At 44.5% G+C, this 25,667-nt stretch overlaps 1 protein-coding gene across 2 annotated transcripts in view; it reads right to left on the bottom strand.

Annotated features, from left to right (window-relative positions):
* XKR4 (XK related 4) overlaps positions 1 to 25,667 on the bottom strand; it is a 496,677-nt gene that overhangs the window by 14,566 nt on the left and 456,444 nt on the right. The window contains exon 3 of one of the 2 annotated variants that reach the window (XM_070076615.1): positions 677 to 4,124. In XM_070076615.1, coding sequence (XP_069932716.1) covers positions 3,178 to 4,124 — 947 coding nt within the window. In that variant the 3' untranslated portion in view covers positions 677 to 3,177. The remainder of the gene's footprint in view (positions 1 to 676; positions 4,125 to 25,667) is intronic. The other variant, XM_070076616.1, reaches the window with a different exon arrangement.

Raw genomic sequence — 25,667 nt, 5'->3', positions numbered from 1 at the left:
CTCTAGGCAAATAGTGGGTACACTGAGAGCAGATTCCTCTCTTTATATCCTTATGTGGACTAAATCCCTGAAGGCGAGGAAGTCAGAGCTCACAGATGTGGGATCAGTGGTTCCAATTTGTACACTAACCACAGCTAATCCTTGTGGATTCTCCAGTTCCTCCCTGTAGAGGGTTTATGATAAATTAAAAATTAAATTTTAGGAAAGATTAGAATATGAATACACAAATCAAACAGTTCCCTTATACACTGAATACATTGCTTTAGGTCTTAATACTACAAACTCTGTGTAAACTCTGCATCTAAAAACTGGCAAAATTTGTATTCCCATACCAGTCTGATGGCTGTGCAGTGCTTTTTGAATCATGAAAGTATGATTCAATCACCATGGCTCTTGGAAGCAAGTGTTTGTTCTTGTAATCTTTTGAAAGGTTGTCATTTATAACATTTTGGATATGGCACTTCCTTAACAAGAATTCATGATTCACTAAATCATCATCATCTTCAAGTATATTGTATGACAGAGTATTTACATTTTTGGAGAAAATTCAAGCTTCTGACTACTAGTGTCACCTCCAAGACAAAGCACAGTACATTATTTTTTATTTACATAGTAGCCGTTTCAACTCTTAATGTATTACATGAGGGATCAAGTTGAGAAAGAAGTTAGAACTTACGTGATTGAAGAATGATGGGGCCTGTTGGATTTGTGTTCATTGACACTATTATACTGATATTTACTCATGGGATCAAAGGTATAGTCCAACTGAGAGATTCAATTTCCATAGATCATCAGTTAAAAGTTGTCTTGGAACTAACAAGGCTAATAACTCATGGTTCTGCTCAAAAGTGAAGAATTGCCAAAGTAATCTCTCTCTCTCTTTTTTTTTTGTCCTTCTACAGTGGGGGTGCAAAGTTCTCACCAACCGCTGATAAGAAGAGCGTCCTCCAGGGCCTCTACTGGTGACTAGGAAATCCTTCCACTTCCCAACAAAGGATAAGTTAATTTTTAGTGGAAATCTTGCTTGGAGGATCAAATCATGGAGTAGTATGAAGAATGCCTACTGATAAAAATTGTCTATTTTTAAAAAAATCACTTTGGGGTTTTGCACCAAAAAAAGTCCTAGGTTGAACCTCTGTAACTTGCTGTGGATGTCATCATGAGGACAGCGGTTCTGAATGACACACCCGATAGAGGTGGTGGCTATGGAACATGACTATTTTAAGTGAATTCGGCAGTCCCAATAACTAAGTTAAACATTTTCCTTTCTGTTTAGTATCTTGATTGGTATTTAATATATCACTTGGGTTTTTATAAAACCAGGGAAGGAAGTTTAAGACATCTTCCACTGTGGCCAGGTGTGTTATAATGGATGGATGAAAATAACCATTTACATCTTTGACCTCCTGGGAAACATTGGCCAGTCATGACAAGCCCTTTCTAGTTAAGCTGATTCTCTCTTCGCCTGAAGCACTGATAGCACCCCTGGCCAGGTTCCTAGGGGCACTGACTTGCAAAAATAGGGTGATCTTGCAAGAGACAGGTGTTTTCAATCTGCCAAGGCAGGCTGATGGAATTTGTGGACCAATTTCTGACATCCCAAGTGACTATGATGCTGAATGTATTTTAAACAATTCCAGGTCTATAAAAAAAGTGATGATGTCTATGTGTATACCCTATATTTTTATTACAAAAATATTGAAATAATCCATGAGTTATTCCACTCTGCACCAACTATAAAAAAATACTATCAAAGTTTGACTGGCACTTTTAATGCAACAAAAAGCACCATGACCGAGGACACTGAGAACAGAAAGCGGAACAGTTACTTGCTGTGCGGAGGTATTTAAAACCCAGAAGCTTGTTGCAAGAGTGCGACTTTGCAGATGATTCAAATACAAATATTAGCTGGATATAGTGATAAGCCCTCAATCAGTTTGGAAGGGTTTTCTCATAGCGTATTCACTGCTTTTGTTTGCTTATACTTACTAAAAAGTGTACCAAAGCCTCTAAAAGATGCATCACTTTGACCTCAGATGGGACGGGGGCAGTCTATACACAGTGGAGAACTTGATTGTTCATTCTCTTGTCCACTTTTAGGGGGCTCAAGCCACTCATTCTCAGTTGCTAGGGGATTGCCTGTCAGTCCTGTGGTTACGGTGTTTGGCACTAGAAAGGTGTGGCATGGAGTCATTTGTATTGTACAAATTTTTTTGTACAATTTTATTTGCCCACAGAGCCACTTGTTCTGCATTTGGGCCCAGCAACATTTCAGTGTGAGCTGCACAGGCCTGGGAACCAGATTCTCATTTTGCCTCCCCCCTCCACTTCCTCTTTGTATAGTTATTGAATTTTTGCAATTGAATACTGAATCACGATAATCATTTAAGTTACATCACGAAGTCATCAAGCTCGCATCAAAAGCCATACATGTGCTGCATAGGATTTCTGTCGTAAAGAACGTTCTCAACTGAAAGTTAAAAAAAGAACAACAAATCCTGAAATGTGTAGGACATGAACCATTTTGTCTATGGCAGTACACGTGTAAACACACTTGAGTGGGTTGTCCATTGGATAGGCATCTCACGCACGGTATTTGTTTCCAAATGAGAAAATGGTTTATGAATTCTTTTCTAAGTGCTATTACTTTTTTTTTTTTTTTCTGGAGTCTTGAGGGATGTATTCTCCCTTCCTCTTGGTGTTTATATTCCCACGGGAATCTGAACTTTGCCTCAAGAAAGATCACCTAACCTATTTTGACAGAGAACTGGTGTTGTGTGCGTGTCAGTGTGTAGATGTGTGTGTATGACTCAACATATTTTTATGCAAAGATCAGTTAACTCCATCAAAACACCCTATTGATCAGAGGCAGAATTTTCCATGTTAATGGTGCCCTCTGGCAGATATGCTCCAAGACTGTGTGCAGGAGGGGTGTGGTAGCCACAGTCGCACCCAGCTGGCCTCATCCTTTGGGTGGAATAAGAGACTCCGTGCTGCTGGTTTGAAAGGGGACCAGCAGCAAACAGTCAGCTGATGGGGAATCAAACGATGATCATAATGATGGTCAGACTAAGAACATCACAGCTCACTGCCCTACTCTAGGATAACTGTCCTTATTGCCACAGCCCTGCTGTCACCCTTCAACTGGACCTTGTGGCTCCTGTAGGTCCATTTGTTCTATAAAGTGGTTTCGTATTCCAACCGCTCCTGGATAAGGGCATCATCTTTGTACTGCAGCCTTGGAGGAGACGGGGAACAGTCAAAGGCTAAAATGGCCTTGCGGAGGCTTCGGTCCAAAACGTGTCTCTCCCACGCTGGGTACCTGTTCCTGAACAGGTCAATTTTAATGACTGATTCTTCAATCCGTGGTGGACGAGATGATGGGGTGGACGGGGCAGTGGGGCGCACCTGAAAGACAGGGACACACCCGTCCCGCTCTGCAAATTTCTGGTCGCGGTCGCTGACCATGCTGCGGTTGTTGGAGATGGAGCGTAGGGTGCTCGTGGCCACTTCCGGTGGCAGAGTGAAGGCAGCGACGGGGTCCTCACAAGCACAACTTGGTGACTGCCCGAATCTGGGTCCATTGGGGTGAAAGAAGGCATAATACATCAGCATAAAAACCACGCCAGTTAAAAAGCTGCTGAACACCACGCAGAGCGCCGGAATGGCAAACGCATCTGCAATCTGAGGCGCCTTGTAGAGGTACCAGAGGGCGCTCAAGGCTGTGTTTTCCAAAAGGATCACAAAATAGTAAATGAACAGCCGACAGCGTGTCCTGCCTTCCTTGACGTTGAACCAGCTGAAGATGTAGATGATCCCCACCACCATGTCGAACACGATCTCCTCCCATTTGGTGATACAGAATTCCGTCTCACAGTGGACGATCCAGAAGGTCATGATGCACCAGTGAAGGACGATGAAGATCCCAAAGTAGAGCTGGAACACGGAGGCAAAGAGGGCAAAGGTGATGACCCTGGCGGCGATGGTGAAGAAGTGCCAGCAGAACTGGATGATGACGGCCATATAGCTGATGGGTTTCTTGTCATCCCGAGAGTCCCGGAGGGCCTTCTGGTAGGAGGCAAGGGCCCAAGCCAGGGACACGAGGGAGGCTGCAGCTGTGAAACCTACAGAGGCAAACAGGAAGACATTCTGTCAACAGTGAGACGCAGTGATACCCTCTGGAAGTCAAGTCACAGGCAGCAGTGGGCCTGGGGACCACTATCTGTGACCTTAGCAGAAACTAATTTCTTTGGGTTTTCACAGGACTGAACACTCACTTGGGAATGTAAGCTCTGTCCACTCTAAGGTCCAGACCTTATGGGAAAGTCAAGAAGCAAATAGAATGTTCCTCCAAACTAACATGGACAGGATTTCACTTTCTGTGTGTGTGATGTAAATAGACCAAAGAGTTAGTTTCATTTACTGGGAAAATAACAGTGGGTTGGAGGTTGAGACGTGGGTTGCTGTTTCAAGGTGACCACGTCTACCTGCATGACCTTGGACAACCGTTTAAACTGGAGTCCTAATTGATAAAACCAGGGCTTCCTATCAGCTTTGAGATCCTGTGGTTGAAAGGGATAGATCATCTTGGGTAATCTGAAGACCAGCTGGTTTACCTTTCTGCTCCTAAGCATGAGTAAGTGTAGCTCATTCATTCACAAGGGAGAGCTTACTCTTAAAAATAAGGAAAGGTATCGCCAGAACAATGTTTCTTTTGATGCCTGCTGTTCAGTTTGAATTGATGCAATTCAATACTCTTCCTGAAACGTTGAACTTTCTCATTACCATTGCCTTTAGAGAGACATGTCCACTCACTGTCATTTCTGCCACAGCCTTTCATAAATTAGAGATTGTACTGACATAGCTTTCCTACCACTTCTATTTTAATCATTGTATCAACCCTATTTGGTGAGCATTCCTTCTAAAAGTAAATTTCCAAAATTTAAAAATCATTTTCACTGCTTTCCTTTACTCTTGATCCATTTACTGTAACTCAGAGTTCATCCTTGAAGACCAGATAGGGACAACGATTCCCTAAAATCACACTGGCATCCTTTAGGACAGCTCTTTGGAAGATTTCCAGACACAGAAAATGTTACATCAATCTGCATTGCAGCTGGTTTATTTCATGAGCTGTAGCAAGGCTTACTAAGATTAATCATGGTCTCCTGTTAGAGTCCAACTGGCTTTTTCCTCATGAGGTCTCTTATTAATTATATATAGGAATTATTATATTTTTCTCCTTTTTGGAAGTAATATTAGGTAAGTGTATTGCCAAGAGCTTGTAATGGAATTAGTAGATTCTTTTTAAAAAATATTCTTAGAGGAAGCTGTTATCTACAATGCTTGAAATGTGAACTTAAAAAATGACTCTTGCAGAAAATGGGTTCACTAATTGATAGAAAAAATATTCAGCCAAAATAATTATTTCTTATGCATCCTCCTTGAGTAAGGTGAATTCTAGAAAACAATATTGATACAAAAATATTTTCAAACAGCCATTATGCATGCCTTCTCACAGTAAAGCAGTCACAATACCCAGACATGTGGCACTGAGAACTTGAGATGTTTTTCTGGTCAGTACAAAAATCTTTAATTTCTAAAAGTCAACAGCTACAATGATTTGAGAGAATATCAAAAAGTGCATAAAAATGGAATTAAAGGGTAAATTTATTTTTGTGCAGAAATTTGAAATCCATTTATAGTTTTTTCATACTACTCATTTCCCATGAGCTTTTAAAAATGCACTATATGTGTGGATCTCAAAACTTCTGGCACCAAAATGAACATCTTTTAAGTCCATTTTCCACAATTTTTTACTTTTTAAAAAATTTTATTTAAGTTATACAAGTGTGTTATATTCCCTATTTACAGATTTAGGAACACGGTGACACTTCCCTCCCTCCCACTCCAAAAATGTTTTGAAGTACTCTTGTATTTCTAGGTCAGTTAGAGCCCAGAACACAAAGGAGAATATGTTAATTTAATTCCTATGAAATGGAAGACACCAATATCAACTACAAAGCAAGTTAAAGAGTGAAGAAAGTGAAAGAGGAGTGATTAAAGATTGCAGAAAGAAAATGAGAGGATGGGAAATAACAAGATGATGGAATAATTGTGGGAACAACATGCTTTCTATCAGCTTAGGATATAAGAACAAAGGTTGTGCCATTTTAACATGAATCCTTTGTGTGGCATAACAGCCACTGATATCTTACTCCCATATGTACTATTTGCAAAAGTGTAATTTCTTGAGCCGTCAGTGCTCTCTATTATTGGCTTCTAAGCTGGGCCCTTTAACCCCGGGGCACCAGCACATCTCTTCCCTGCCTCACTACCCCTCCTTTAAGAAGCACCCTCAGCCGGCGCCGCGGCTCACTAGACTAATCCTCCGCCTTGCGGCACCGGCACACCGGGTTCTAGTCCCGGTTGGAGCGCCAAATTCTGTCCCGGTTGCCCCCCTTCCAGGCCAGCTCTCTGCTGTGGCCCGGGAGTGCAGTGGATGATGGTCCAAGTCCCTGGGCCCTGCACCTCATGGGAGACCAGGAGAAGCACCTGGCTCCTGCCTTCCGATCAGCGCGGTGCGCGGGCCGCAGCGCGCTGGCCATGGCGGCCATTGGAGGGTGAACCAATGGCAAAAGGAAGACCTTTCTCTCTGTCTCTCTCTCTCACTGTCCACTCTGCCTGTCAAAAAAAAAAAAAAAAAAAGGCACCGAAGCACCCTCAACTCAGGAAGACGACTGCATTGTGGGTCATGCTCCTACAAACCACAGAGCCACAGAGCAGACTTCACCAGGGTGGTCAGAATGGGTTTACCAGTCTGATATTGAAGGCTGTTTTCCAAAGCAGTGAGAAAACAGCCAGAAATTTTAATTACATGACATTATCAAATTATCTGTTATCAGATTTAAAAAAATAGAAAAACTAGCCACATCCAAATTCCCTGGTAGTGTTCACCCCTTTTATTGCAAGTCTATGTTTGAGACTCTGGGAAAAATAACGTGATATTTTGTCAGTAGGCAAATGAGGACTGACCATCAGCTTTACTTTCTATATAGCCTACAATTAAAAATGAATCCATACCAAAGGAGCATCTCCTGCCACTGTGACCACCCCTTTTCTGAATTCTCTGCCTTAGCATGAGTTAGACTTTCTCTTAATCATTTCATAATGCTTTTTTTTCTGCTTAGCAATTAATTTTTATGAAGCAAACATTCTTGAACAGAAAATATGGGATCATTTAAGAGTTAACTCCCTCAGCATTCTTCATTACAAACTCACATCTGCCATGGAACATTCAGTATTTTTACTCTTTCCACAAAGGCTATCAACCTGAGTGTTTCCAGCACCAAGACACACTTCCTCAGCAAGGCACCACCTTATAATTTGAGTATGGCTCTCCAGAATTTCTTTTTAAATACAAATGTTATATATTTATTTGAAAGGCCATGAGAGAGAGAAAAAGAGAGAGAGAGAGAGAGCGAGCACCAAGATCCAGGAACTCCATCTGGGTCTCCCACGTGGTGGCAAGGATCCAAATACTTGAACTATCATTTGCTACTTCTCAGGGTGCCCATTACAGGAGGCTGGATAGGATGAAGAAGTGGGACTTGATCCCTGACACTCTGACACGGAATGTAGGCATCCCAGGCAGTGGCTTGACTTGCTGTACCACAACACCTGCCCCAGTTTCCAGAACTTCTGAAGGATGACAGCCAGAACTGGAACACAGACCTCTGATGATGGCTCCTTCATTTAATAAGTTAATGACAGACATTTAAAATTTTTCTCTGCAAAGAATTTCAAACTTAATTCCAAGGGTAAAAATAGGGCATTGAACATCTATATACCCTCTGGCCAGATTGTCTTTTGGCCTCATTTGGTTCATCATTGGACAGCCCACCCCAATTATTTGAGAATAAATTGCATATGTTGGGGTCAGTGTTGTAGCACAGCAGGTTAAGCCACTGCCTATGATATTAGCATCCCATATAGGAGTGACAGTTTGAGTCCTGGCTACTCCACTTCTGATCCAGCCCCCTGTTAATGTGCCTGGAAAGGCAGGAGAAGATGGCTCAAGTACTTGGGCCTATGCCACCCACATAGAAGACCCAGATGGAGTTCTGGCTTCTTGGCTTTGGCCTGGACCAGCCCCATCTTACTGTCATTTGGAGAGTGAACCAGCAGATGGAAGATCTCTCTCTGTAACTCTGCCTTTCAAATAAAATAAACAAAATTTTTAAAATATTTGAAAAATGTTGTTCATGTAGGCCTTTAAAAACTGCATATGTAATGGTGCTTTACTCTAAGATGTACAAGTGTTTATGTTTTATGGACATGAATATTCTTTCATAACCATAGTAAAGTTATCAACTTCAGTCAATTTAAGATTGAGGAATACTTTTTTTCTCATCAACCATCAGTATACCAATGTCATCAGTTGACCTTAACAATGTCTATTCCAGAATTTTCCCCACTAGTACAGGATCAAGTCTAGGATCAGACATTGCCTTTGTATTACCAATTTAGTTTTCTTTAGTCTGGAAAACTTCCATAGATTTTCTTTGCCTTTTATGATATTGACATTTTGTGAAGAGTATAGTAACTCAAAAAAGCATGCAAGCAAGCAAGCAGGCAAGAAATGGATTCTTTGCTTTGAGTTTCCCTGCTCTTTCCTTATGGTTAGACTTAGTTTATGCATCTTAGGCAGGAATACACAAGTGACATTGAACAACATAGTTTTAAAAACATTACAATACTAAAATGTAAAGATTCCTTCAGGCGTCCAAGGAAATACTTTATGTGTCTGTCTGTATTTTTTTTTAAATGAGTAGCATATCGCTCATGGAAACATTATGCTAAAATCAGACTGCAAACACAGCTACAGTGGACTCCAAGGGATCATCCTATTTCTTAACTTTTTAAAAAAAGATTTATTTATTTATTTGAAAGGCAGAGTTACAGGGAGGCAGAGGCAGAGAGAAAGAGAGAGGTCTTTCATCTACTGGATCACTCCTCAGATGGCCACAATGGCCAGAGCTGTGCTGATCTGAAGCCAGGAGCTTCTTCTGGATCTCCCATGTGGGTGCAGAGGCCCAGGGACTTAAGCCATCCTCTACTGCTTTCCCAGGCCATAGCAGGGAGCTGGATCAGAAGTGGCGCAGCTGGGACTCTAACCAGCACCCATATGGGATACTGGCACTGCAGGTGGAGGCTTTACCTGCTATGCCACAGCGCCAGCCCTATTTTGTAAAATTTTAAAACAGATGACAAAACCTCAGAGCTCATCTAGTGCTATGATGTCTTTTTATGGAAAAGGAATTGAGCCTCACTTTGAAATGTTAAATGATTTATCCTCCCTGTTTCCTGCTCTTCCTTTGTTTCAGGTATAAATGGCCCTTCTTCTACTCCAGAGCTGACCCTCCTGCTTCCAGAGAAAGGATCCTGACCCCCTCTAGCCTGTCTTCCTCTTTTCCCAGAGCTCCTTCCCAAGGCCTTAGAAACATGCAGCAAGTCCCCCTTACCCTCTCCAAACACCATTCACTTGACATGATTTCTTCTCCTTTGCTTCAGACTGATCTCTTGCTTTCCCTCTTGTTCCTTGTTTCACTATTTTTGTCTAATTGTCCCCCAGATGATGGCATTGCTCAGGCTGCAACCCTTGATCCACTTCCTTCTCAGCCTCTCTCTACTGATCTCACTGGCTCCCTACCTTCAATTACTCTCCCAGATCTGCAGGCAGTAAATCCTGTCCTTAGCTGTGTATCCGTCTACCTGAGACCCTACCTGGAAGCCATCTGGCTATAGGTGACAACATTACTTCCTCACAGAAATAACAAAATGAGTCTTCCCTGATCCCATCTGTTGTTGGTGTAAAGCCCTTCTCAGAATGAGAGGGAACACGAATTTCCAGACAGGATGCGATAGTTATAACACAAAGGTTTTATGTGCAACTTGACTGAAATACCATGTTGCACAGTCACCCAAATCCAACTCTTTATGATCCAACTTGGCCTCTGTCACCCAACTGAATCCAGCTGATGATTCAAGGTTCTTTGTTTTCTTACTTCACTGCAGCCTGAGTGATGGACGTGACTTTGAATACAGCAGTCCAGTGACTGTGAAGTTGGTATGATTTTTATTTTTATTCTGTCATTTTGAGCTGGTTATCTTTCCAGATATCTAGATATCCATTTTCTTTGTAGAAGAGTTGATAAAGGACATAGCACTCTTGGAACTATTATAATCCAGGAGTTTTGCTGTGGAAGTCTTTGGGAGCTATTTCTGGCCCCTCAGACATGTGCTTATAAATTATTACATCCAAGGCTTCGTGAGCCAGAGGATGTCTAAAATATCGGTCCATTTTGAATAAAGACTTTTCAGAGTGAGGGTTATGGATCTAATACGAACTACTTAACATGTCAAAAGGAACTGATAGAAATCGATATCATGTAGTCCCAGTGAACGGCAAAGTTTTCAGGTTTTCTCCTCTCTTCTTTTTGCTTCGTGTGGCTGCCTTTTCCTCAGAGGGCGTCTCCTTTTGTGCTTTTCTTCCTTCCCTGCCTTCCACTTGTTCTGTCTTCTCTTGGTCTCTTCTTCCCTGTTTTGCCTGTGCTCTAGCATTATTTTTTCTCTATTTCCTGCTTCCAATAAACATAATATGAAATTGGATTTTTTAAAAAGATTTATTTATTTAGTTGAAGGCAGAATTACAGAGTGGCAAAGGCAGAGAGAAAGAGAGAGGTCTTCCATCTGCTGGTTCACTCCCCAAATGGCCACAATGGCCAGAGCTGGGCTGATCCAAAGCCAAGAGCCAAGAGCTTCTTCCTGGTCTCCCACGCTGGTGCAGGGGCCCAAGGACTTGGGCCATCTTCTATTGCTTTCCAGGCCATAACAGAGAGCTGGATCAGAAGTGGAGCAGCCGGGACTTCAACCGGTGCCCATATGGGATGTTGGCACTGCAGGCTGAGGCTTTACCCACTAAGCTACAGTGCCAGCTCTAGAATTGTATTTTTTTTTTTAAAGATTGTTCACTCCCCAGTTGGCCGCAACGGCCAGAGCTGCACTGATCCGAAGCCAGGAGCTCCTTCCAGGTCTCCCACGCAGGTGCAGGGGCCCAAGGACTTTGGCCATCTTCTGCTACTTTCTCAGGCCACAGCAGAGAGCTGGATCGGAAAAGGAGCAGCCAGGTCTCGAACCGGCACCCATATGGGATGCCCATGCTTCAGGCCAGGGTATTAACCTGCTGCGCCACAGTGTCAGCCCCATAAGAATTGTATTATTTTTAAAATATATAGCTAATTATTTGAAAGGCAGAGTTACAGAGAGAGATGGAGAGATACGCAGAGAGAGAGAGAGAGAGAGAGAGAGAGAGAGAGAGAGAGAGAGATCTTCCATCCAATGTTTCACTTCCCAAATGGCTGGAGCAGCAGGGGCTGGGACAGGCTGAAGCCAGGAGGCAAGAGCTTCATCCAGGTCTCCCACTTGGGTACAGGGGCCTAATCACTTGAACCATCTTCTGCTCTTTTCCCAGGCTATCAGCAGGGAGCTGGAACCAAAGTGGAGGAACTCAGGGAATCGAACTGGTGACCCTATGGGATGCTGGCATCTCAGATTGTTGCTTAACCCACTATGCCACAATCTCAACCCTAGAACTGAATTTTTTTAAGATTTACTTATTTGAAAGTCAGAGTTACACAGAGAGAAGAGAGGCAGAGAGAGAGAGAGAGAGAGAGAGAGAGAGAGAGAGAGGTCTTCCATCTGATGGTTCACTCCCCAATTGGCTGCAATGGCCAGAGCTGCACTGATCTGAAGCCAGGAGCTTCTTCCAGGTCTCCCATGTAGGTGCAGGGGCCCAAGGACTTGGGCCATCTTCTACTGCTTTCCCAGGCCACAGCAGAGAGCTGGATCGGAAGTGGAGCAGCCGAATCTCGAACTGGCGCCCATATGGGATGCCAGCGTTTCAGGCCAGGGTGTTAACCTGCTGAGCCACAGTGCCGGCCCCAAACTGGATTATTTTTAAAGAAATGGTTATATTAATGGAAGAATGTTTGGTGTTGCCCAAAGCTAACCTCAAAAGAAAGAAATGTAATTTATTTAAATGTTAGAGGTCTATGGTATGAATTAGATGGGATTTGTCCTCCAAACAAAGTTAGGTTTCCAGTGTGATGTGTTGAGGCAGTAGAACCTTTAGGAGGGAGGTGGGGCCTCGTGGGTGGTACTCAGGTCACAGAGGTTCCATGCTCATGAATGGATGAATGCTGCCTTGGAGGCATAAGTCAAGCCTCCTGGGATTGAATGAATTCCCTCAAGGATGTGTTGTTGTCAGTGAGCCTGGCACCTTCCCTGAGTCTCTCCACTTCCCCCCAGGCTCCCACCTGATGTCACCCACCATGAAGTCTTCACCAGAGCAGAACAGGTAGCAGCATTACACTCTAGATCCCTGGGAACTGTGGATCAAAGGAGCCTCTTTGTTGATTACCCAGGTTCACACATTTTGTTTTGCAGCAGAAAATGGACTAAGACAGTCTATGAAAACTATTCTTTTCTTACCCCTGCTCTGGATTCTAAGGCTTTGCTCTAAATCCAGGCTGGCTTTTAAGGCTTCTCTCCGCTCCCATTGAATGCACTCAACATCACTAACCTTTGTTTTTCAGCTAAGCCACTTGTTTTCCTAGACCTTTTTCCTAACTTGTATCTCAGTATACTTCAATGAGAGATGTAGAGAATTCTTTGTAAATTAATTCTTTGAAAATGACAGACAGCCCAGAGTTTGGTTGAGAGGGAGCATGGCGGGGCAGGGGTGGGGCATGGTAGAAAAAGCTCTATAGGGCCAATGCAAATGTTATTTCCTCTTGGAAATAATAGACAAGCAGCTGGTATGTGATCTAAGATTCTTGGGAGGGGCTGGCACTGTGGCATAGAGGGTAAAGCCGCTGCCTCCAGTGCCTGCATCTCATATGGGCGCCGGTTTGAGTCCTGGCTGCTCCCTTTCCTATCCAGCTCTCCGTTATGGCCTGGGAAAGCAGTAGAGAGACTAGAAGAAGCTCCTGGCTCCTGGCTTCAGATCAGTGCAGCTCCAGCCATTGTGGCCAAATGGACAGTGAACCAGTGGATTGAAGACTTCTCTCTCTCTGCATCTCCTTCTCTCTCTGTGTAACTCTGACTTTCAAATAAATAAGTAAATCTTTTTAAAAAGACCCTTGGGAATGGTATAACCCGGGGTTTCCTTTGCTTTTGAAGCTGCCTGATGCAGATGGGGGGACCTCCCCAGTGTAATTTAGTTCTCTCCATGAGCGTGTTTTCATATCAAGGACTCTGTCCTCTCCCCTCAGAATACTCCCAATTGATAATCATGCTTCATTGTGCCTGCTTAATTATTGTGTCTCTCATTAATGGGAGCCTTTGGGCAACGGCAAGTCCCTGCCCTGCTCACCTTTCTGCTCCCTGGTGCTATGCACAGGACCCAACGTACATTAAGAACTGGAACTTAGAGGCAGGGAGTGAGGCCAAGAAGGAAGGTAGGAAGGAAAAGAGAGAGTATTCCAAATCAAGAGCAGAACCACAGAGTGAGCTGTTGAAAAGGTTTGCACAGTTCTTCATGGCTCCCTTTATTCTGCTTCTTTGCAATTTCAGTTAGAGTCACAAATGCCAAAACACTGTGAAATAAAATCTGTATTCCTGTCATGTTGTTTGTGGTCTCTGAGTGTAAGCGAAAATTCCTGGAAATCTCTAGAGAATATTTCATGGGCTTGTTAGCCTAATTTCCTAGACAGAGGAGGTTCAGGGAATTGAACCGAGGACTCTAATCCTTTGATTCTTCAACGAGAATGAGCTTATTCCTTTCCTTTCTGGGCAGGGGATGCCGTTCCTGTGCAGTAGGCAAGCCAAAGGTCACTGTCTCAGAGACACATCTGCCCACAGGCCCACTTCAATATCCAGACCTCGTGGGTGAGATAGGGCTCTTAAGAAAAAAAAAAAACCAAAATGTACTATTATGAAGAATGTCAAATTTGTACAAAATCAAGCAGAATAGTACAACAAATAGGAGAGTACTTCAGAAAACTAGTGGAAAATGGAATTAAAAGATAACATTTATTTTCATGTAAAAAATTCAAATTCGGCCAGCGCCGCGGCTCAATAGGCTAATCCTCCACCTAGTGGCGCGGGCACACGGGGTTCTAGTCCCAGTTGGGGTGCCGGATTCTGTCCCGGTTGTCCCTCTTCCAGGCCAGCTCTCTGCTGTGGCCAGGGAGTACAGTGGAGGATGGCCCAGGTGCTTGGGCTCTGCACCCCATGGGAAACCAGGATAAGTACCTGGCTCCTGCCTTCGGATCAGCGTGGTGTGCCGGCCACAGCGCGCCGACCACGGTGGCCATTGGAGGGTGAACCAACGGCAAAAGGAAGACCTTTCTCTCTGTCTTTCTCTCTTCACTGTCCACTCTGCCTGTCAAAAAAAAATTCAAATTCATGCATAGGGACGATTTTCAAAAAGTTCATAGAAAATCAATCTTACGTAAAAGTTATGCATGGGGCCGGAGCCTCGGCTCACTAGGCTAATCCTCCACCTAGTGGCGCGGGCACACCGGGTTCTAGTCCCAGTTGGGGTGCCGGATTCTGTCCCGATTGCCCCTCTTCCAGGCCAGCTTTCTGCTGTGGCCAGGGAGTGCAGTGGAGGATGGCCAAAGTGCTTGGGCCCTGCACCCCATGGGAGACCAGGAGAAGCACCTGGCTCCTGCCATCGGATCAGTGTGGTGTGCAGGCTGCTGCGCGCCAGCCGCGGCGGCCATTGGAGGGTGAACCAACGACAAAGGAAGACCTTTCTCTCTGTCTCTCTCTCTCTCACTGTCCACTCTGCCTGTCTATATATATATATATATATATATATATATATATATATATAAAGTTATGCATGGATTTCATCACTTTTTGGATCAAAGTAAACATTTTTTTTTTTTTGACAGAAAGAGTTAGACAGTGAGAGAGACACAGAGAGAAAGGTCTTCCTTCTGTTGGTTCACCCCCAAATGGCTGCTGCGGCCGGCACTCTGCGCCAATCCGAAGCCAAGAGCCAGGCACCTCCTGCTGGTCTCCCATGTGGGTGTAGGACCCGAGAACTTGGGCCATCCTCCACTGCCTTCCTGGGGCCATAGCAGAGAGCTGGACTGGAAGAGGAACAACTGTGACAGAATCCGGCACCCCAACTGGGACTAGAACCTGGGGGCTGGCGCCACAGGCAGAGGATTAGCCAAGTGAGCCACGACGCCGGCCAAAGTAAACATTTTTCAAAAAACATTTTAGAAGCAAAGAGACAAGAGATAGACAGGGAGTGCTCTTATCTGCTGGTTCATTCCCCAAACACCCACAACAGCTGGAACTGGGCTGGGCCAAAGTCAGGAATGTATCCAGGTGTCCCACAGGGATGGCAAGGACCCAAGTCCTTGTACCATCACCTGATACCTCACCAGGGTGTGTCTTTAAAGGAAGCCAGAGGTAACAGCCAGAACCAGCACTTTAATCCAGACACCCTGAAATGGGACACAGGTATCCTGGCTGGCAGCTTAACCACTAGGCCAATGACGTTGCTCCAAATGTATCTTTTAATTCCATTTTCCCATGAACTGTTTGATGATCCTCTTGGATCCTTCATGCAGAATCAGCAAAAGAGCTCTTAATGAATCCTGAACACTCTTTCCCTTTTCCCAACAGAGGCAGAACACCTGTGCTGAGGATTAACTCCCAGCTAGGTCCAAGGGAAGGCCCACAGAGCTCACAGCTGGGCCTCCACTGGGACTTCTTGGAAGGCCCACCTGACTCCCCTGCCTCATCTTGTCACTACCTGTCAGTGTACTTGCCACAGGGCCTCGTCACTGCATCTCTCAAGTGCTGTGCAAAGCCATGCTCTCTTCCCAGAGATGGGAGGGGATTTGTTCCTCCAGGGAAACTGCATCTCTACTTAATCCCTGCTCATACTTCACTTCTCAGTCTAAGCATCACTCATGTCTTCAGGGAAGGGTTTCCAGCACTAATCTAGGCCAGTTCCCTTGTCACTTGTGTCCATATACCTTGCACTGGTTCTTGCTTGTGCACCCCAGCATGCCTGTTGTAGTTATAGAAGCGTCTTCAAAAGGTTTGTGAAAAGCATGTCTTACGAAATAGCCAAGCATGGATTGAAGTGTCCTTGTGGGATACATCTCCCAAAGGGCAGGTCTGCATCCTCAGGCTCACCAGCATTGGCCACTATCTGTTTCTATTTATTTAGTTATTTATGTTTTAAAGCTTTACCTATTTTAGAGACAGAGTGACAGAAAGGGATACAGAGGCACGCGCACTCGCACACACACACACACACACACACATCTTTCATCTGTTGGTTCACTCTCCAAAATGCCCACAATAGCCAGATTTGAGCCAGGACAAAGCCAGGAGCCAGGAATTCCATCTGGGTCTCCAACATGGCGAGAGGGGCTCAAGTACTTGGGCCATCATTCACTGCCTTCTCAGGCTCATTAGTAGGAAGCTGGATAGGAAGTGGAGCAGCTGGGTCTTGAACTGGCACTCTGATATGGGGTGTGGGTGCCCTAAGCTGGTTCACTTGCTGGGACACAATGCCCACCCCTCTATTTTCTGAACTAATGTATTTGTCATCCATATGAGCTACTTTCATCTCATTTCCCTATCTTTCCATCATCTTGATTAAAACCATCTTGAATTCTCTTCTTCTCAGCCCCTTTCTTCATCCTTTCTACTAACTTTAAATATTTTGGGAGGAAACTTAAAGCATCTTCTCAAAAAGTGTTTGGGAATGGATGGTGTACAGGTGTACAGCATAACCCTCCTTGGCTGTGGAGGTGAGGCTAGCATGTGGTCCTTCATAACACACATAGTCTGCTCGTCACACACACTACACTCATCACACTCACTTGTCACACCACATGCACAGTCCCTAGACATACTAATTTTAGATGGCAAGATAACGTTAAGTTCAGTAGTCAAGAAGTTCCACAGTCTCCTTAATGCCTCTGAGGCTCACATCACTGACAAAGAAGGAAGAGGATTTATTGGACCCCCCCCCCCCCCCAGCTCTCTTTGCAGGGATGGGCCTGGGACCTGCATCTTTTGTCCAACTCCAAGTTCGTGCTAACACTTTGAGGCAGGTGTTGTTATCTGCATACAAGGAAATGGAACCAAAGGGAGGTTAGGCAACTTGCCCAAGTTCAAGCAATTCGCAAGCAGGACAGACAACAGAATTCCCAGAATTCGCACCTCTGTCATCACCACTATGGACTGGTGTGGTCGTCCTCATTAGTGCCTGGGGTTAGCAACACTGGCAAGTGCAATGAGTCCTCAGATCTCCCATAATTCAGGCTCAGGAGACACCAACAGTGTGGGCTATATGTGACTTCAGAGGTACTTGAACTTCTGCCACCTCCCCAGACATCTTACTCCGTGTGGGCTCCCACATTACTTGCTCCACTAGGACTAGACAACCACAGTTTTTACTCAGACCAAGGACCTTGTTTGGGATTCTTTCCACAAAAAGGACCAGAAGAACAAGCACTTGGAAGGAAGGCCTTGCTTTACTCCCCTTCCAGCCCCATCTTCCCAGATTTTCTCCTGAGGAAAAGCGTTGTCCCATTCAAGTTGCCTCATGTGATTTCAGAGTAGCAGTAATGTTACCAAATGAACATGCAGAGCCAGAGTGATTTCCCATGTATTCAGCACATGCAAAGCTTGGCTTTTCGTTATAAGCATAAAAGCGGAAGATCCACTTGGCCGGAATCATATCCCATTAACCCAATTGAAAGAGGTAAAAATTGAAAGAAAAAAAAAAGTGAAGCCTTCTATTTTCTGATCTCTGCTGAGTGGGGTGAAAGCGAAGAAAGAAATACAAGCTCCACTGGCCTAAGCCTTTCTCAATCTTCTTGCATTGAAGCCATTTTTATCGCTGTTTAAAACCTTGTAATAGTTCTGATTAAAAATATTTAAATGCTTTAATATGTTTAGTTTGGGTAGGGATCTGCATTCTTTTCATAATCCTTCCTGAGGATTTCAACTTCTTTGCAAGGCAAATTGTCAGGCTGCTAAGGAGGTGATAAGGGAGACACATGAATTGAAATTTTAAACGTGTTTTAATGTGAAAAGAGTTGAAGAAACGTGTTGGGAGAATCAAGGGTCTCTCCTCCTTCTTGACAAATGTGAGAAGTTATTCCTTTCTTGTTGCAAAAAAAAGTCTCAAATAATCACATAATTTTGTCCTGTTCTTAAAAATCTTTAGTTTTTTTTTTTTCTCAAGAACGCAAACATTTTGCATCTGGGAACTTTGATATCATCTAAATAAACTTGCTCTAGAACTCTGATATAGGACAAGTTCAAGAAGTTGCTGTTCTTTGTACGAGTCCACATATTGCATAGCTAAATTACACTGAAAATAGAAATGCTGATATAGATTACAGGGGCTGGCCTTGTTGCACAGTGAGTTAAGCCATGGCCTGTGACAACAGCATTCTGTAGAAATACCAGTTTGAATCCCAGCTGGTCCACTTCTGATCCAGCTTTCTGTTAATGTTCCTGGGAAAGCAGTGGAAGATGACCCAATTGCCTGGGCCCCTGTCACACATGTGGGAGACCCAGAGGGAGTTCCTAACTCCTGGATTTGGCCTGGTCCAGCCATGGCCATTATGGCCATTCGGGGGAGTGAACCAGTGGATAAAAGATATCTTTCTCTTTGTCTCTCCCTTTCTCTCTGTAACTCTGCCTTTCAGGTAAATAAACAAAAAAGAGAAAGCAAGAAAGACATAAAACAACAACAACAACAAAACCCTGAGATGATCAATAGAATTACATTCTCCTTAAAAGTAAGCTAAATTTCTGTCTCAAAGTTTTAAACAACTATACTATATTTTTCCTGAAGCTTTTCTTCTTTGTGTAGTCAGGGGTACAATAAATAAAGTGAAATAAGGAAAATAAAGGGAGAAACAGGAATAGAGCTAGGAAGATAAACGGTGTCCTTCTATGTGTCAAATAGGGATGCTATTTGGACAACAGCAAGATTAAAATACCTTAAGAACCTTAACGTGTATTTTGCCCATTTTTAAAGATGAGGAAATTGAAACTTTGCAAGATGAAAAATTCTTGCCTAGAGGGTGGCAAACTTTCTCTGCAGAGTGCTAAACACAGCATCTGGGCTTTGCAGCTCTCCTGGGTTTCTGTCACAAACACTTGACTCTTCCATGGTAGCCACAGACAGTGCTACAGGCACCAGGCTGAACATGGCTTCCTGCCTTCACTGACTTGTGAACTGGCCTGTAACAGTGCCAGGATTCACACTCAATTTTTCTGACTTGCATCTTTATGCTTTTCCGTTCTTGCACTAAAATGTTTTTGACCAATTATGAAACCAAGTTATTTGGGCAGACTTTTTAGGTGGTTATAGTGTGGTTTGAGAGGTGACTGTCAGCGTGTAGTTTTGTTTGTTTGTTTGGAATCTAGTAAGGAGCACAAATGCTTCTTGGTCATTTCAAGACAATCAGCTGTAAGTGTTTGCAAAGTGAACAGACAAGATGGCTCCTGGCCCCAGGCTGGTGCCCTGCATGCTTGATTCTGCCCCTGATTGCTGAAAAGTCAGCTCCTCCACCCAGCTTAGCCCTGCACTGTGCCCCTGGCATGAGATGTAATCTTCTGCTGTTCATCCTTACCATATGTTCCTGAGGTGCCCTTTGGTCTGCATGCATGTGAATCTGATGGTCCACTTGCAAAAAGTCATCCACTGGTGTGACTAATGTTGACAATGACTGGCCTGTTTCGGGCAACCTGTAATGCTGTGCATCCCTGGGAGAGTAACAGAGTCTGGGTGGCAGGGTTTATAATCAAATGTTCAGCCTAATGAAAACTGTCTAGTCATCTACATTTAGAGTTAGTCATGCTTCGAAGACTTGGAAAGAGGCCCAGATGTTGGGAAATAGTGATGCTAATGCTGTCTCCCATCCGAGGCCAGGGGAATTAAAGCCACAGACAGTGGGGCATGCTTGGGGTGGTGGCACAGGTAGAGGTAGTGTTGGCATGTGTTGTTCACAGTGACATAAAGTGGCAAAGCTCCTTCCTGTTAGGAAAGCGAGGCTCCTGCGGAAATGTGACTCTGCCTCCCTGATAGGGAAAGACACAAAGAAAGCCCGTGGTGGGAGCCTTTGCATGGCAGAGAGTGTGGAGGGGGCACAGTGGCCGCTGCCCATCCGTGGAGGTGCATATTTGGCAGTTGTTCAGCGGTCTACAGTTTGCACCCAGAAGGCCAGGGCTCAGGTCCTCCCCACTTCCCTTCTCCTCCCCACCTTTCCTCAATTCTTGCCTCTTACAAATGTTCATTGAACACCCACTAAGCGGCCGGCACTGAGCGTACAAACACAGCTCCCTAGAGGACCCGAAAGCTCAGTGTGGGCGTCTGGCTTCTATTTGCACCGCACGTATTTCCAACACAGAGCATGGAGAGGGAGAAGCAACTGTGTGCTGAGGCTGAGTTTGAGGGGAACGTGGCTTGGGAAGGGAGAGGAGTCCATTCCTAAGCAGCTGTGGTCAGGGCTGGAGCAGGTGTTTCTGAGGAAGGATGGAGGAGATTCAGTTGGAGGAGGGAGGATACCAGTGTCATGGAAAACACAGGACACAGGGCACCTGCAGGGGTCACCTTTCAAGGTGTGTGTGATCATGAAAGTGCAGACTGAACCAGGGTGAGAGAAATGCTGTAGGCAGAGGTGGGAGGCATGGCCACACCTCCAGGTGGATGCTAGTGAGGATGGGGAAAGGATTATAGGACGCAGACTTCACACCTACTAGCTCTGTGCCTCTGGGTCAGCCCACAGGTGTAAGAATCAGTGATACAATGTGTCCATTACAGTACAGAGAGTACCTGAGTTACAATCATTTGACTTTTGATTTTAGACTCCATGATGGTGCTGAAATAATACACAGGCAACAGAAACCAGACTTGGAGCTTTGCATGGGCTCTTCTCCTGGGCTAGTGCTGTGCAGTCTCATCCTCTCTGGTGATGCTGCAGTCACAAGGAGGAGAACCCACACTCTCTACTGCACTGTGCTGCTCAGCTAGGATACATAGTATGTTATGTACAATCAATGGAGTTATGGTATTTCCAATGTGACCTGGATTTATTGGGATGTAACCCATCACGAGCCCAGGAACATTTAAACTATGTGAGCAGAAATCTTTTCTGAAAATATAATCAGCCACTCTCAGTTCTAGCTTGCTCTTATTTTTGTCCCTGCCTGGCCCCAAGTGAACTTTTATGCCTGGAATTAAAGATTTATGGGAGAAGGTTGGCTTTAATAGAATAGTCTGACAGAGAAAGCTTAGCATAAGAACTATGACTGATGGAAGTGAAAATATTTTTTCTCCCCAGAGATATCAAAGAGATTCTTTAGATGGGATAACATTTTTAAAAATCACTCTAAAGTAGGAGGAAAAACAATTGGCATCATTTACCTATACAGAGTATGTACCTGATTTTCTTTGGGCTAAAGGTATTTATGAGGACAATGGAGACCATTTAATGAGAAGGAAGGAAGGGTGAGGTTTATATTGTCCCAGGGTTTGCAGAGAAGACAGAGGCAGGAGCAGATTTTGGTGGCTCGGCCTCCAATGGGGCTTATACATGATGGAGATCCTTCTAAGGCTGCAGAGGAGGCAGTGAGAGAAGGGCTGGGTGCAGGGCAGTGGGCTGGTGGGAGAGGCACAGCCAGGGAGAGGGAGTAGCTGAGGCTAACCCTTCTGATGTGCCTGGGCAGCACTGGTCATCCACACTGTCTGTTCCTTTGTGCTTGCCCTGCCTGGCATAAGTTAATTAAAAAAAAAAAAACCTGTCTTGAACACGGTGTAGTTTTTATTTAAGGATCTCAGATGTAGAATTGCTTCCCCAGGCTGGGAGGTTGGAGAGCAGAAAGAGGCCTTTTCCGTGTGTGCTGGAGGTGTGGGGAGCTGGAATCTCCCAGCTTCTACTCCAGTGTCCCACTCTCTAGGTCACCTGTTGTTACTGTCAGTAAAAGGAGCAAGTCTAGATGCTAGGGCCATTTAATAATGTGGCAATAAATTGTGCTTTCAAGCCTAGTAACACTTCCTAGGTGATTTACAAAGGACAACTCGATACTTCCAGGACACAGATTGTAGCATTGTCTGTCCTCAGGGTTGGATTGACTCCTAGAAAGACAAGGCTGCAGGACTGCTGGGCTTCAAAGATGGCACAGCCTTCCCAGTCACCCCATGTTCTACTGCAACTCATGGAGGGTTGCTGGCATGCCCCTCGCTCAGGACTTAAGAAAGAAAAGAGGGTTCCACCCCCCAAACAGGCTATAGAACATCTAACGCAGTGGTGAAGATCGTCTTAGAGACGAGACTGTAACTTGCAGCTCTCTTGTGATTGCAGCTGGCACTGCTCCCTCTCCCTTGGGCTTCAGTGTCCCCTTCCTCCTGCACAGCTGCAGGCTCTGACTCAGAGGCCCTGGCCAGGCTAGTGCCCACCCTTCCTGTCCCCGAGTTCCATGCGCTGCATACTACCTTCTGCAGCACCTAGATGTCCTGGGGCCATTCTTTTTTCTCCAGGGAAGGGAGATGCAGTGAAGGTTCTGTCCCTAACTTTCAGAACTATGCCAGGAAGAGGCACGAGAGAGGCTGTGCAAGTGCTTCATGAACTATAGAGGTTTGCCAATATTAGGCATTGTCTGCATTGTTTCAAAAAAAAAAAAAAAAACCAAAAGAAAGAACCTCAGTTGCTGCATTCCTGAGGAAGTTTGTGAAATTTCTTTTTGGAAATCTCTGGGCTTGAGGGATGCCTTTCTCAGCAAAGAAGACAGATGATCAGAGCTGCCGAGCATCCTGCTGGGCTGGGATTCTTAGATGACAAAGTGTCTGGCACTTCGGGAGCTCTCAACAAGCCGAGTGACACCTGGCTTCCAGCGTCAGGAGTGCTGAGACCAATTCAATAGACCTTTCCTACTAGAACTTTCCCTTTAGACATAAATAAGCCTTTCACCAGCAAGGGTGAATTAGCCCTGTGTTCACTACATGTAATTACAGCAGCATCCCTCCCCATACACAATCCTGCCAATATACAGGGCCACCTTTCAGCTGCTCTGCCATATGTTGAGGTTGTCTCTTTTTTTAATTTTTATTTATTTATTTATTTTGACAGATAGAGATAGACAGTGAGAGAGAGAGAGACAGAGAGAAAGGTCTTCCTTCTGTTGGTTCACTCCCCAAATAGCTGCCACAGCCAGCGCTGTGCCAATCCGAAGCCGGGAGCCAGGTGCTTCCTCCTGGTCTCCCATGTGGGTGCAGGGCCCAAGCACCTGGTCCATCCTCCACTGCCTTCCTGGGCCACAGCAGAGAGCTGGACTGGAAGAGGAGCAACCAGGACTGGAACCTGGCACCCATATGGGATGCTGGCGCCGCAGGTGGAGGATTAGCCAAGTGAGCCACGGCGCCAGCCCCATGGTTGTTTCTTAACCACTGTATTTTGGAACATCAAAATTCTATGTGGGAAGACACACTGGAAGTGACCTAAGTCACTGCATGTTTGTGATGATTATAAAGATATATGGGCAGAATCCTTAAAAAAAAGAGAAAAAATGAAAGAAAAAATTAAGAAACTTGGGAATTATTTCTGAAAGTGTGAGTTCACAATGAAGTATAGGCATTGACATATCAGCCTTTTGAAGCCCACAAATGGCAAAGGAGAAATTTTTTCAGGTGCTGTGATCTCTATGAGAGCCTCACACATATATTCAGCCCCAGGTTACACATTAACGCGGGCAGAGGGCAAGACTGTGCTCCCCAAACTGGGTCAGATGACTGCAGATTGACAACACAAGTGGGTGGGTGGTGTAGCAGTTAAGTTGCCACTTGGGATGCCCACATCCCAAATTAGAGTGCCTGGGTTCTGCTCCTGATGCCAGCTTCCTGATAATGCACACACTGGGAGGCAGCAGGTGATTGTCCAAGTAGCTTGGGTCTCTGCCACCCATGGGAGAGACCTGGATTGAGTGTCCTGGCTTCTTGCTTCAGCCTGGCCCTGCCCTAGCTATTGCAGACATCTGGGGAGTGAATCAATGAATAGAAGATCTCTGAGAATCTCTTTCTGTCTCTCTGGTTTAAAAAAAAAAAAAAAAAACAAGCAAAAAAAGCACCTTAAAAAATAACGACAAAACAAGCCATCCCGGTCCTAGGAATTTACCCAAAACAAATGAAATCAGCATATGAAAGAGTTATTTGTACCCTATGTTTATTGCAGCTCAATTCGCAACAGCTAAGGTATGGAATCAACCCAGATATCCACCAACTGAAGACTGGATAAGGAAATTGTGCCATATATATCTGTACATATATGTATATATATATGTATATATGTATGTATGTATATTACACATATGTATGTGTGTATATATATATTTGGTATGGACTAGTATTCAGCCATAAAAAGAATGAAATTTCTGTCTTTTGTAACAAAACAGTTGCAATGGAAACCATTATATTTACTGAAATAAGCCAGTCCCCAAAAGACAAATACCATATGTTTTCTCTGATCTGTGGTAACTAATAGAGTACTAAAAAATGTAATATATAGGAGTGAAATTGACATTTTGAGGTTCATTGATTGTTTCTAGCCCTTTTTTCTCCTGTTGAAGAACAGGGTTTTTTGTTTTTTTTTCCTATTTGTTGAACTCTTTGTGTAGGGCTAATCTTATGAGTATGAAATAAACTGAAAGTAGATCACTGTAAAAATTAAGAGAGGGAATAAGAGAAGAGGGAGGAGGAAGAGGGGTACATGGGAGGGAGGGAGAGTAGGGTGGGCTGCCAGGGAGAGGGAGTAGCTGGCGCTAACCCTTCTGAGATGCCTGGGCAGCACTGGTCACCCTCATTATCAGCTCTTGTGTGCTTGCCTTGCCTAGCTTAAGCAGATGTCTTTTTTTTTTTTTTTTTAAAGCACTGTGTTTCTAAATATGTGTATATGAAATACATGAAATTTGTTCACCCTAAAAAAAGACTAAAAAAAATTAATGACAGGGGCTGGTATTGGAGTGCAGTGAGTTAAGGAGCCCCCTGCAATGCTGACATCCTATACTGGAGCACTGGATAGAATCCCAGCTACAACTCTTTAGAAGATCCAGTTTCCTGCTAATTGTGCCTGGAAAGGCAGTGGAGGATGGCCCAAGTACTTGGGCCCCTGCCACCCAAGGATATTTTTGAGAGGTTCAGTAAGTGAAAAGATGAAGCACAGTTTAGAAGAGCCACTGGTTCTTTGCTGCAGTGGATGGATTGGCTCCCAGGTGTGGACAACATGGCCAGTTCCTCCAGCTCTTGGAGGACAGCCAAGCAATGCAACTTGCCATCTGGAAGAAAACTGGCAAAGCCTTGTCGTTCTGCAATGCATAGGGCACACCATGCCTTCATGCCTTTCACTGTGACCAAAGTCTTTTAAATATAGGAAACCTGGATGGAGCTCTGGGCTCCTGGCTTTGGCCTGGACCAGCCCCAGTGTTTGCAGCCATTTAGGGAATGAACTAGCAGACAGAAGATCTCTCTCTCTCTCACTCTGCCTTTCAAATAAATAAATAAACAAATAAACCTTTAAAATGATGATGAAGAATAGCTCACATTCTATGTTCTT

This window comes from Oryctolagus cuniculus, chromosome 6, assembly GCF_964237555.1.
Source record: "Oryctolagus cuniculus chromosome 6, mOryCun1.1, whole genome shotgun sequence".
In the NCBI taxonomy this organism is placed as follows: Eukaryota; Metazoa; Chordata; class Mammalia; order Lagomorpha; family Leporidae; genus Oryctolagus; species Oryctolagus cuniculus.
The sequence above is the reverse complement of the archived record's forward strand: the minus strand, read 5'-3'. Positions and strand labels throughout refer to the sequence as shown.